The 14,025-nt window shown below is 50.2% G+C and overlaps 1 protein-coding gene across 1 annotated transcript; it reads right to left on the bottom strand.

The window, feature by feature from the left end:
• Positions 1-9,048: 9,048 nt before the first annotated feature.
• HOXB1 (homeobox B1) lies at positions 9,049-11,520 on the bottom strand. Its single transcript, XM_002748476.5, has 2 exons — positions 10,830-11,520; positions 9,049-10,386 (listed from the first exon to the last, which is right to left on the bottom strand). The coding sequence occupies exons 1-2, from the start codon at positions 11,413-11,415 to the stop codon at positions 10,058-10,060; spliced, it is 915 nt and encodes a 304-aa protein (XP_002748522.1). The 5' UTR covers positions 11,416-11,520; the 3' UTR covers positions 9,049-10,057.
• Positions 11,521-14,025: the final 2,505 nt, after the last annotated feature.

Raw genomic sequence — 14,025 nt, 5'->3', positions numbered from 1 at the left:
TTGGCCAGGCTGGTCTCGAACTCCTGACCTCAGATGATCCTCCCACCTCAGCCTCCCATAGTGCTGGGATTAGAGCCACTGAGCCTGGCAACAATGCTTGTTTACAGATACCTCTGGGAATGTTTAAGGGAGGTCAACGTGTGGATTTCAATGGGTTTTCAGTGGGTTTAAAATGTTCACACTGTAGGTGGGAACCTGCAAGCACCTTGAGTCTTTCAAAGTATTTTTTGCAATTCCCCATTTCCAACATCCAGATTACTGGATTTGAGTGTTCTGGGTAGAGACTCACTCAGGCCTTGCCTCATCCCAGCCCACCCATTCTCCAGGGAAGCCTTCCTGCTTTGCTCAGACTCTTTTGCTCTGCTCAAGTGTGGGGACTGAAAACTGAGTTTGGGGGCTGGGTGTGGTGGCTCATGCCTGTAATCCCAGCACTTTGGGAGGCTGAGGCGGGTGGATCACTTGAGGCCAGGGGCTCGAGACTACCCTGGCCATAATGGTGAAACCCCATCTCTACTCTATCTCAGAAAAAAACAAAAACGAACAAAAAACAAAACAAAAGGAGTTTTGGAAGAAGACTGAGGATGAATAGGAGAGGTAGTGGAGTAACTGGAGGTGATGAAGGAGAGGAAGTTCCCGGTCTGAGAAGAACATGAGATGGCTCTTCCTGCCATCTGCTGACCTGTGCTTCCAGAAAGATACACCTCAAAGGCTTTCTCCCTGCACAGCCTGTTGTACACATTTTGCCTCTTCAGAATGTCCAGCCTGAAAAGTGACAGCTCCTGGCAGAAGCTTTGAGCTGGTTTGAAATGGAGAATCAGGGAACTCTGGCCAAAATTGTTATTGATGCATGCCCTGGACTCTTGAACCTTCAAGTGCTGCTGAGGAATTCCCTCCCCTGGCTTCATTCTCCCTGGGGTGGGGAAGCCTAATGTAGAACTCTAACCCCAGGGTGGAACAGGGGACAGGCAATTGACCTTCTTTATTCTCCTTTTCTTTTTCCTTGCAGTTTTCTCCTTCCGTCTTCCTGACTCAAGTCAGGTTCTGGGTCCTGTTTCTGTGGCATCAGTATGTATGTATGCAGATCTATGTGTGGAAGAAGGAAGCAAGAAGACGTCATCAATTCTCAACAAGTTCCACTGATGGTAACCGACCATGCCAGACTGGTTATCTTTCGAAGGGGTCTGTGAAATTTCCAACAGGTGGCCATCTTTGCCCTTGAGTTCCAGTAACGCTGTCCCCTGTCTGATCCCAAAACACCTGCACCCACAGCTCTGTGTGAATTCACCTCGCTTGCCCTAGAAGGGTAGACAACCCAAATGTTTTTGGAGAAGATGAAACCAAACCTTGGTACACTGGTGAAGAAGGGAATCTGACACTTGCTTCTGTGGGAAGTTGGAAGATGGAAAGGAAGGTTTGAGATAGGTTCACTTCTCTTGGGTGTCCTTGCAGGAGAGTTTCTCTGTCTATTTTCTACCAATAGAAGCATACAGCTGGGTCTTCAAATCCTTTACATTTCCAAAGTTGAGTCTTTTCTTGCGTTTACACTTCCTAAAGTAAAGGAAGCCCAAACAAAACAAAAGAACAAACAAAAACTCTGTGGGAGAACTCTTAGATCAGACTCGCCCTACAGCTATCCAGTGAATGCTTTGTCATTTGCCTGAGATAAATACCTCTTAACAGAAGGGAGGGAGAAAGAAAATGCTTCCCAAGTCCTCAATATCTTCACATTAACATTCATTGTGATCGCACTATTAAACTAATCAAACATCTAAAGCTAACATCATTTTTTTTTTTTTTTTTTTTTTTTTAGATGGAGTCTCGCTCTGTCACCCAGGCTGGAATCCAGTGGTGAAATCTTGGCTCACTGCAACCTTCACCTCCCTGGTTCAATTGATTCTCCTGCCTCAGCCTCCTGAGTAGCTGGTATTACAGGTGCACGCCACCACACCTGGCTAATTATTATTATTTTTTTGTATTTTTAGTAGAGACAGGGTTTCACCATGTTGGCCAGACTGGTCTCGAACTCCTGCCCTCAGGCAATCTGCCTACTTCAGCCTCCAAAGTGCTGGGACTACAGGCGTGAGCCACCACGCCCAGCCTAACATCATTTCAGAACACCATTTTTGGGGTGCCTGTCTTCTAGGCAGAAGAATTTTGCTTCAATATTCATTTATTTAACAGATATTTACTGAGCATCTACTGTGTGCCAGGCATTGTTACAGACACTAGAAACGAAACAAGGAACAAAACAGACAAAAATCCCTGCTTAGCCGGGTGCAGTGACACACACCTGTACAGTCCCAGCTACTCAGAAGGCTGAGGCCAGAGGATGGCTTGAGCCCAGGAGTTCAAGTCCAGCCTGGACAACATAGCAAGACTCTGTCTCCAAGGTGGGGTGGGGAATCCCTATCTTTATGGATCTTACATTCTAGAATGTTAGGAGGTGAGAGATCGGTTTTCATATGTGGTTGCTGAAAACACAAGTGTCACTTCTTTATTGTATTGGCTCTTTTAGTATCCTTGGAAAGAGTTCAGACTGCTACGAATTAACTAAGTTTCTCTACTGTAAACCATGGTTTATAATATTGCACTAATGACACACAGCTACACGAAGCTTTTGCAGTCCTGGATCATATCCCCGACCCGACAGTTCGGTTTCAGCCAATCTCCATGCACTCCTCCCCCAAAAGACAATCATTTGCTGAGTCTTCTCTTCTTCTGGAGGCCCAGGCTGCTGGTCCAGGAAGGGTGGAGAGACCAGGGCATGACCCCAGCACTGACTGGTGCCCTTCCCCCGCGCTCCTGGCCTCAGCAGTCCCCCGGACAGGCGGCTCCATCAGGGCTGGGGAATGGGGGCGCTGCAAGCCATTGCAGGCTGAACTCTCCATGAACCAGGAAAGAAGGGGGTGGGGGCAACAGAGCAGACCCAACGGAGCAGGCTGGGGAGGCAGGCTTCTGGGCAAACCTCTCTGGCTGAGTAAATATTGAGCTGCCTCATCTCCAAGGTGGGGGTTGAAATGGAGCTGTCAGGCCAGAGTAAACTGAAGGGAGCTTCAGGCCTCTAAGGAGCAGAGGGCGCATGTTTTGTGTAGCTCCCTCCCTGCTCGGTTCTCCTCCAGGCAGAAAGGGCTGCAGGGCTCAGAATTGTCTGGACCCAGGCCAGTGATCTGGGGAGGCTTAAGGAAAGGGGTGATTTTAATTAGCTCTAACTAGGCCAGCTTCTCCACACAACCCTCCCATTCCCATCTTCCACCAAGTTTACACTTTTTCTTACCTAAGTCTTCATCTATCCTCAAAGGAAAGAATGAGTCCAGCTGTAGTGGGATAGTTTAACTTGCATTAAAGACTGGGAAAAGAGACCCAGAGAGGTTAAGTGACTTACCCAAGGACACAATGAAGGGTCTTAGTAGACTAAACTCCTCCTGACTTCCTACAAAATTCTTTCTTCTCTGAAGCATCTGACCCTGATGAAGAGAATAACTATGGATGAGGGCCAGGAGCTCAGCCTTGGAGCTGAATTCTGCGGCAACTTCAGCTTCCCTGTTATCCCAGGAATGGACATTAAATGTTTTACACCTCCAACTTTTGTCCCACCCAGGAAACACTCTGATTATAGGAAGCATTTTGAGAGCCAGGGAAATAGCCAAAGCCAAAGCCTCTGGAATACTCTGGTTGAGTCAAGCAAGGAAGTCAGAGCCAAGATTTAGTCACGGGGAAAAAATCTGGTACAACTGCAAGGGGCGCCAATTTCATGGACTACAGTGAGAATATGCTCCCTGAGTTATGAAATGGGCTGTCCTGTCAAGGACCTCCCTTGTTATGACACTGTACTTAACTGTAAGCCTGTATTCCATGGACTCCCCTGAACCCTTTAGTTCATAATTATTTTACTGTCTAGCAGCAAGTCCCATGCTTATGGTGCTGGCTGGGTCTGCTGGTGCAGTGCAAGGGGGACAAGGCTGGACAATGTCTGCTTTTATCATGCCAAAATAAAGAATAACTTAGTGTAAGAAAGTAATAGGAAAGTGTCCTATGTGACTATGAAAAGTAGGAAACCTCTGCTGAACACTTAACGTACACCAGGCAGTGTTCTAAGCATCTCTCATATATATATAATTTATTATTCAATATCCTTCATTGTGTAGCTGAAGAAACTGAAGCACAGAGAAACTGAATAACTCACATGAGCTCACCCAGTTAATAAGAAGAGAACATTTTGAAAACTAAGTTATACTCCAGAACTCTTGGCTCTCCACCATTCTTAGTCAGGGAACTGAAGTATCTGCCTTCCAGACTTCTTATCCATCTTCCCATAATGGAGAAGAAAGGGATTGAGTGCAAGAGGCCGAGATAAGCTTCCTCTTCAACAGGTGGGTAGGCGGAGAACAGAACCAAAAAGAGGGGTCTCAGCCAAATGCACCTGCAGCGTTCTCAGTTGCTAAGAAGAGAATCCCTTCAATTTGTCTTTAGCTCCATACACCTATCTGGGATCAAATAAGCTATGAGTGTGAGAAGTGGGTATAGTGAAAATACTCCCTGGAATAGATTGGGGATTAAAGAAGGGAAGATCCCAGTCCCTTTTACCTGATTTTTACTATAACAATTTGTTATGGCTCACATTTGCTTGTAATATGTATAAAAAGCACTTTACACATATTAACTCATTTAATCCCAACGTCAACCCCATGAAATAAGTACTGTCATTAACCTTATTTTGTAGATAATGACACTGGGCACAGGGAATAAGGCAACTTGCCCAAGGCCACAGGGCTAGTGAGAAGCAGGGCTTGGATTTGAACCCAGATATCTTAGACATTTCCACCAACTCCTTGGTGCTGCTCTCTGGCTCATGGTTCATTTTGATCTCCCTTGTCTGTTATCTGGAGAGATTCCTCCAAGCCTCCCGTCCACACTCTCTTCTAAACACCATCCCACCAATTCCTTGCCAGCAGCCTTGTGCTATCTGCACAAGGAATGCTTACAACAAAGAACCTGTGGTGCCTCATGCCTATAATCCCAGCACTTTGGGAGGCCAAGGTGGGTGGATCATCTGAGGTTGGGAGTTCGAGACCAGTTTGACCTACATGGAGAAACCCCATCTCTACTAAAAATACAAAATTAGTCAGGCATGGTGGCGCATGCCTGTAATCCCAGCTACTCAGGAGGCTGAGGCAGGAGAATTACTTGAACCTGGGAGGCAGAGGTTGTGGTGAGCCAAGATAGCACCATTGCACTCTGGCCTGGGCCATAAGTGCGAAACTCCGTCTCAAAAAGGAAACCTGAATTAACAGAAGAGCTTCAGGATTTTCAAAATCCTTTTCTTTCTCTCTGGTGCAGGAGATCAAAGGGACTCACATTGGGAGAACAAATGCTAAGGGAAAAGGCAAAGGAAAGAGGAAAAATTCACACCTGAGCTGAGAAACAGATGGTGCAGAGGGCTGGGTGGAGTGAAAGCTTGACTAGCCCCCCACTGATGGCCGTGTTTGTGGCGAGTGTGGGGCTCCTCAGAAATCCTGACAAACTTTCAACCAGCCAAGAGAATTCTCCCTTCTGTGAAGACTAGGCAGACATGGTGGCTCATGTCTGTAATTTCAGTATTAATACGTTGAAAGACCAAGGTGGTAAGATCCCTTAAATCCAGGAGTTCAAGACCAGCTTGAACAACATAGCGAGACCCCCATCTCTTAAATTAAATTTTATAAAAAGACAATCAAGACCCAAAAAACTCAAGATTTTTACTTTCAAACTGGAGATATTTTTTGACATCTGGGAAATGGAGGTGTGGGGTAAAGAGTTTTCAAATTTTGCAAAAAATTACTTACTTTCAGAACTCCTATTAAATATAATACCCTCCCTCCTAGAGCTGTGAAAAAATCGGCAATCTGAAAGGCATAAAGAAATCTATGAGGGAAGCAATTTGGCATCTATTCTAGAAAGTTAAACAATGAAGAGCTGGGCATGGTGGCTTCCAGCACTTTGGGAGGCCAAGGTGGGCAGATTGCTTGAGCTCAGGAGTTCGAGACCAGCGGGGGCAACATTGCAAAACCCCATCTCTACAAAAAAGAAATACAAAAATTAGCCAGGCATGGTGGCATATACCTGTAGTCCCAACTACTTGGGAGGCTGAGGTGGGAGGATCACTTGAACCCAAGAGGTGGAAGCTGCAGCAAGCTGGGATCAGGCCACCCCAGCCTGGACAACAGAGGGAGAGCTTGTCTCAAAAAACAAAACAAAACAAAACAAAAAACAATCAAGACTATCAATTTAGCTCAATGGGAGCAAAATGTTGTTTGTTATATACCATTCTCTCCTTTATGCTAATGTTTCTCATGTAGGCCTGTCTACGGCCTCAAATTGGAAGTGAGATTCAAGTAGGAGAGAAGGAGTCAGGATCTCTGCATCTAAAGAGATGGAAGGCAGATTCACTGGACATTGTTTTGAGCCTGCCCCTCTGTGAACAGAGAATTGATTTTCCCTCACCCTTCCCCGGGGGAATCTGGTGGCTCCCTCTGCTATGACCAAAATCCAATGGGCCAGCAGCCTTCTTCTTTCCTCCTGGCCCCTTCATCACTCCTCCCCCAGGACCGGTCATCCCATCTGAGGCCCTGCTCCACCATACTCATGGTCCTGCTTTGCTCTCACCAACGCACCTTCCTCCTCCTCCTCCCTGCTTTCTTGCCCACTTGCCCAAAGTTTGGAGGATCTAAAATATCCCAACCCAGAAGGCTCAACTGCTCACACAGATGCCTCCAAGCAAGGGTAGTTCTGTTTCCACTCACTCTCTCCCCTCTGTCAAGGTGACCCCTTTGGGGAAGCCAAGCTTGGTGGCAATTTCAATTAAATGCAGAAAAGCAGTTAATAGATTTTTTTTTTTTTAAGACAGAGGGCAGGACATCAACCTCTGGGAAAGCTAAGCTTCCTCTTGCAAAGCACTTCTCTTCCTCTCCAGCTGGGCTGCACAATTATTGATAACGCTGCCTCTCATATAATGGCCCAATTTCATTAGGAATCAAATGCTCAGCGTTTCTCATGTACAATTCTAGTCCTTTTAGCTGGCTCTTTTCCATCGAAAGGTCAAGAATTAAATAGATGAGAGGGTGTGAGAGTGTGGAGAAGACACCCCGCCTTGGTCTGACCCCCCTCCCGCTCCCCCACCCACCCCCGCCGCCCCGCTCCGTCCCGGCCCCTGAGCATCTGGCTCACCAGGTAACCGGAATCAATAAACAAGGGCCCGATCCCCGAGGCCCGCGGCATCTCGACGGCTCGGAGGGGCGAGTGAGCGATCGAGGTTTGGGCCTCAGCGGAGATCCTGAGCACAGGCCCCCCACCTTCCCCTCGCCTCCGCGGACCAAAGGTTTGCCAGTGGGACCCGCCCGGAGACAATAGCTGCCCCCCGCGGGCGCTCTGTGGGCTTGTTTGGAAAGCGCAGGGGCGCTTCGAGGTGAAAAGGTCAGCGCGGGGTTCCGGGTTTACCGCGGCCTCCTCCGCCCGCTCGCAGGCCCTGACCATCCTCGGACTCCCTCCGCCCGTGACGTCTTACTCCCTCCCCCCTCCCCCGACTTCTGACTCCCCGCCCCCGTCCCGCACTCTGCCCCCCACTAGGCCCCTTCGCGGCCACCTCCTTCTAGCTGTCCAGTGCCCGGAGACCCAGGGCTTTCACCTTGAGCCCAGGCCTAGAGGCCTTGCGGAAGCTGGCCTGCTGCGGAGTGGCTGGGTGGAGGGGCTGGGGTGGGAGTGGGGGTGTTAAGCTGCATGCCAATTTAGAGTTGGTCAGCGACCCCTCTGGGGTCTAAACCAGGCCTGGCTCTGGGCGGGATGGAGGGAGCTGACTGGGAAGAGAAGGGGTAGAGTTCGCGTCGCCTTCCCCTACACTTCCTCCTCTTTTTACACACTCTTTCTGTCCTCTCCAAACAGATGTTTCTCTTCTTTACCGTCTTTCTCCTGGGGGGCTGGCTCGGCGCGGGGTCTCATGCCTGTAATCCCAGCACTTTAGCAGGCGGGCAGATCACTTGAGCCCAGGAGTTCGAGACCATCCTGGGTGTAATGGCAAAACCCTGCCTCCACAAAAATACAAAAATTAGCTGGGAGTGGTACTGTGCGCCTGTGGCCTCAACTACTCCGGAGACTGAGGTGGAGAATCCCTTGAACCTGAGAATCTGGCAGAGGTTGCAGTGAACGGAGATTATGCCAGTGTACTCCAGTCTGCAACAGACCCTGTCTCCAAAAAAAAACCAAAAAACAAAACTCAAAACCAAAAACCAAAACCACAAACAATAACAACAAAAAATTGCACTCCAGCCTGAGCCACAGAGTGAGACCCTGTCTCAAAAAAAAACCCTCAAAACCAAAAAACAAAAAGAACAACAAACACTGCACTCCAGCCTGAGTGACAGAGCAAGACCCTGTCTCAAAAAAAGAAAAGAATAAAAAAGCAAAAGAAAGAAAGAAAGAAGCCGGGCGCGGTGGCTCAAGTCTGTAATCCCAGCACTTTGGGAGGCCGAGGCGGGTGGATCACGAGGTCAAGAGATCGAGACCATCCTGGTCAACATGGTGAAACCCCGTCTGTACTAAAAATCAAAAGATTAGCAGGGCATGGTGGCGCGTGCCTGTAATCCCAGCTACTCAGGAGGCTGAGGCAGGAGAATTGCCTGAACCCAGGAGGCGGAGGTTGCGGTGAGCCGAGATTGCGCCATTGCACTCCAGCCTGGGTAACAAGAGCGAAACTCCGTCTCAAAAAAAGAAGAAAGAAAGAAAGAAAAGAAAAGAAGGAAAGAAAGCTCTCTGGGAACTACATCATCCCACAGACTTCTATGTCTTTCTGGATTCTCCCAATAACTGAAGGACTGACAACTGTCAAGCCTGAGTGTCTGGGACCCAATTCTGCTGAGGCCACACCCAGTAAGTCCTTCTCTTTATCCAGCTGAGATCTTAAAGCTCAGTTCACTCCAGCCCAACCAGCCAGTAGCCATTTTCTTCACCTCTTCTCCAGGGGTAGTGGAGTGTGAGGCCTCCTCTACCCCTGAATGGAGAAACAGAAGCAGGCAGGAAGAAGGGAAAATGCAGACTTTATTGAAATGAGGTAGTTGCAGGTACAGAGAATCCTGGCTCCTTAGGGGCTCAGGTTTCCAGAAACTTAGATGGCTCCTCTGCTGTCTCCAAGGTTCAAAGAAATCCTTGCAGCTGCTGGGAGCCCTCACTGTACTTGGCCCTCCCTGGGCTGCCCCCAGGAGTACGGGTAGAGATGGGGAAGAGGGTCCTGGGTTTTCCAGGAGGCAATAAATAGGGGAGGAGCTAGTGGGGGCGTGCCTGCACCTTCCTGGTTGTGGCTTGCTGGGGGCAGACCTTGTGCAGCATTCCAGAAGTCTCTAGAATACCAAGTTCCAAAACACTTTGGTGACATAGTGATGAGGTCGCTGGCGTAAGGAAGCAGGTCTCAGAAAACAACCTCTGGAGGCTGCATTAGTGCAATACAAATGTGCCAGGAGAGGGCTAATGGGTTCGATGGGGGCTGGGGGGAGGGGCTTTTTGGTCTGTCACAAGGCAGCTGGTGCTATTGTAAGGTCTGTGGTGACTGAATTAAGGATTGGAAATAATATGGCTGCATCCAAACACCTCCCACACAAGAAAATTCAAGATTCTGTCTCAGGCCTAGAAGGGGGAGTTAGGATAAGAGTGCGTGAGGAGACTCCTCAAAGCTCAAAGGCACTGAACTGAATAAACCGAAGTTGGAAGGGAAAGGAGAATGAATCCAGGAGGATGAGGCTGGCTCCCACCCCCAACCACAAATTGACACTAAGCTGATCCCCGGATCAAAGGCGGAAGCCCTTCCCTCTACATTTGACAGGTTCCGTGCCTCCCAGGCCTCTGGTCCTCTCGGGCCACATCCACCCAGATCTGAGAAAAACATTTCCCCATCCCCCCTCCCACCCACAGGCAGCTCTAAACTGGTGTCCCAACCCTAGGGAAGATCCCCAGGCCTGGGGTTGGGGAGAGCCTGGGATAGGGCTGGACTGGGGCACTCCAGGGCCTGGAAGCCCCATCTTAGGCTAGGTTCAGTTCAGGAGGTGACAGAGCTGGGTGAGGCTTCTGGGGAGGTGCATGTTGACTGGTCTGAGGCATCTCCAGCCACCTCCTTGGGGTAGCCTGGTGGAGCCGGGGGCAGCCGACCTCCCTCCCGCTCGCGCTTCTTCTGCTTCATTCTTCGGTTCTGGAACCAAATCTTGACCTGCGTTTCGTTGAGCTCCAGGGTAGCAGCGATCTCCACCCTCCGGGCCCGGCTCAGGTACTTGTTGAAATGGAACTCCTTTTCCAGCTCCGTCAGCTGCCTTGTTGTGAAGTTGGTGCGGAGGCCACTGGGCGAGCCCAGGCCCAGCTCTGACACCTTCGCTAGGGGCGGGGCGGGGAGAAAGGCCAGGTCAATTCTCTCACCTCTTACTCCTTCCCCTTCTCTCCTCCCGGGGCTGGCTCTGCACCTCTATTCACCATTCTGCCCAAGTACAGTTGTCAAAGTTCCCACGGACCACCAGGCACCGACATGGTGATCACCAAATCTGGAGCATCCCCCACCCCGACGCACACCAGGTCCTGGGCCTGTGCTGGGTGCACAGATCAGAAAGTGGGGTGTATTTGGAGACTTAACTCTTGGGAGACTTAACTCTTGGTTACACAGTAGGTGGGGAGACCTCACCTGACCTGAGACTTCGGGAGTGCTCTTACCTGTGTCCTACCAGAGCCGCTGAAAGAGAAGAACCCAGCCCAGGCCTAGGACGTGTCACTGCAGGGGCAGCAGAGATGCTTTGGGAGAAGGGGTAGCCACTTCTGAGCCCTACCTGTCTTGGGTGGGTTTCTCTTAACCTTCATCCAGTCGAAGGTCCGGGCTGTGGGGGTGCTAGGTTCTGAAGGGCAGGACGATTCCTTGTCCTCTGAGAGGAGATCAGCATAGGTCGGTGCAAAGCTCGCGGTCTGCTCATTCCCATAAGGGGGCTGCTGCGGAGGATATGGCCCCGGACCGGCTCCACCTACTCCGTAGCCGTCGGACAAGCCCGCTAGCTGGGCCCCGTAGCTCGAGGGATGAAAATAGCCTCCGTCTCCTTCTGATTGACCCAGAGGGTAGTACTGAGAAGGCCCATAGCTGGAGCTGCAGGCGGCTGGGGCATACCCCGAGGGCGCGGAGCTGGGGAAGGGTACCCCCAGCGCCGAAGGCGGCTGCTGGGAGGGATAACCGGAGTTCTGCTGGAACGTGGGGCTGGACAGCCCCCCACCGTAGCGGCCCTCGCTTGCATAGCTGTCAACCGCCTGAGTCGAGGTTGGGGAAAAGGAGGTTGGGGCGCTGTGCGCGCTGTGGGCGCTGTAGGCGCTAGGTCCCCGGTTACAGAGTGGGTACTCTAAGAAGGAGTTCATCCTATTATAGTCCATGCGTCAAGGCCGCAGGAGGGTCGGCCCGTTTAGGGGAGACACCCTCTTGCCCTACAACCTTTCAGCAGTATGTCACAGCGCTGGGGCTCGCATCCATGGCCTGGACCGCTCGCCTGGGCCAGCGCTCTCCTAGGAAGGGGGTAGGGAGTGGGGGTGAGGGGGCACATGTGATCTCTCCCAGGCCAATGGGCTAAGCCGGCCAGAGTTTGGCAGCCCCAGCGCCCATCCATCACCCCCCAAGCATTAGCATGACAAAGACACTTCAATCACCCGCAGCCCATCCATCTGAGAGCGACGTGGAAGCGTCAAAAACATCTTTCTTCAAAGACTTTTGGAAAGAAGAGACCAGAGGGAGAGGGGGAAAAGTTAGGAGAATATTCAAGACTTTTCTCCCCTCTCAACCCCCAAGGCCTTCAATAGGCTCCTGGGTTATTAGATTTGGACAAATTCAAGCCAGCTGCCCCTCACTCTTCCCACCCCTCAAAGAAACCTTCCCCCCAAGTCTGTGGACCCGGAGGTGGGGAATCCAGCCTCCTTACTTTGCCCAGAACTCCTGAATCATGTTCTTTTCTCCCAATTTGTCTTGGGGTGATGGGCTAGGACAGCCGGGTGAGGTATGTTGTCTTGGGCCAAATGGATGACTGTGGTGGGGTGTGTGGGAGGTGCAAAAACACCTAAGGGTGTGGGGCAGGGTCTAGACTCTAGAAGAAGGATTCATGAAGCCAGGGGTGGGAAAACGGCATCTCAGGGAGCAAGACAGGACTACAGAAATGTGGAGAAAAGGATGAGAAATGCCCATCCTCCCTCTCTCCCTGCATAAACGTTCTCTTCTCATTCACACATCCATTTCTCTCCCTCAGCCTCTCTTTATATTCTCTCTGTCTCAATCCATCTCTCTGTTCGTCCATCTTTCTCCATATTTATACTCGTTCCCTACCTATCCATCAACTCATCTCTCTAGATGTATTTATCCTCTCTCTAGCCATCCATAGCTGTAGCTGACTCACTCACTCAGACTTAAATAACTCCCTATATCTCTCCAGAGAGCCACAATGAGCACAGCCAGGTGATGTTTACAGGGGGGTGAAGAGGAGGGGAATTTTTAATTCTCTTCTTGAAGTGCTTAAAACTAGTGGAGACCTGCATTCTCCTGGCTCTCTCCTACCCCGTCTCTCCTTCACCACCCTCCATCTCCTTCCAAAAAAAAAAAAAACTCCAAATCTAAAATGCATAAATTTAACACCAGTTAAATCTTAAAGATTGCACCACATTTCAGTGAATTTTCTAGAACTGATTAAGGGAGTTTGGTCAGAGAGTGGGAGAATCAGGGTAGAGGCCCTGAGGCTCTGAATTCTAAGACTCTGGAGTGAGGAGTGGAGTTTCGCCCCTTTTTGTTCTGTGTGGCTGTTGGCAAGAGACACAGGACATGTCCTCTTCACTCTCTCAGACTCCAAACCCAGATGGGACTAGAAGAGAAACCCTTAGGGAGAGCCCATTGATTCTCCTCCTCCGGACAACTCGAGGGCAAGAGCTTGGCGCAATCCAACACCCACACTCATTTGTAACCTGTCAGGGTGTCTGCCTGGCCGGAGGCCTGGGGCCGAAGCTAGGGCAAGTCCAGGAGGGCAAGAGTTCAGAGAATGATCTCTGTAAACCGTGGAGCTCAGGAGAGGAAAGGGAAGCAGGTGGGGCAGATTTAGGGAGAATCCTCAAAACTTCTCAGGTTTCCACACCCCAAAAGGGTCAGGGTAATACTCCTTCCTCTGCAAGGGACCCCACCGTTGTCCCCCTCAGTTATCTGTCCATCTTTGTCTCCCATTCCCTCTTGCTTTGCTCGGCCTTGCCATAGCTGCCTCTCCTGCTTTCTGCTCTGTGCCACCAGGATCACACTGCCTTTCTCTTCTCTAATACTTGTGGGCCTAGCTTCACCTCCAACTTTGTTTTTTGAAATAGAGAAAAACAACTTTGTTTTTTGAGACAGACTCCACTCTGTCGCCCAGAGTGGAGTACAGTGGCATGATCTCAGCTCACTGCAACCTCCACCTCCTAGGTTCAAGCAATCCTCTCACCTCAGCCTCCCGAGTAGCTGGGACCACAGGCATGCACCACTACACCTGGTTAATTTTATTTTATTTTTGTATTTTTAGTAGAGGCAGGGTTTTGCCATGTTGGTCAGGCTGGTCTTGAATCCCTGGCCTCAATGATCTGCCTGCCTCGGCCCCCCAAAATGTTAGGATTACAGGCCTGAGCCACCGTGCCCAGCCATCACCCCCAACTCTGAAGGAGCTCAAAGATTCCACAGAATCCCTGTCTTCTTTCCCTGCTCATGTGTACTCTGCTTCAGAGACCCTGCTTCAAGCTGAGGGGTGGGGGACCAGCTGGTAACTTCTTTAAGAGATGCAATGAGGGAAGAGAGAATCACTTGCCAAGGGAATGAGGGCAGAAAAAAGAAAGGAAAATTGAGATGGGAGGAGGTGACCTGCAGAGGAGTTGAAGAGAAAGGGATTGTTGAGGTGGGGGCAAGCTTATTTCTTTCTATTTTACGTTTTTGGGGAGAATATGTGCAGATGCTTCATCCTCTCATTTTAAGATGTCTTCCACAGACGCTGA

The sequence above is a fragment of the Callithrix jacchus genome, chromosome 5 (assembly GCF_049354715.1).
Source record: "Callithrix jacchus isolate 240 chromosome 5, calJac240_pri, whole genome shotgun sequence".
Lineage (NCBI taxonomy): Eukaryota > Metazoa > Chordata > Mammalia > Primates > Cebidae > Callithrix > Callithrix jacchus.
Note: the sequence above shows the minus strand (reverse complement) of the source record. Positions and strands in the feature narration are given on the sequence as shown.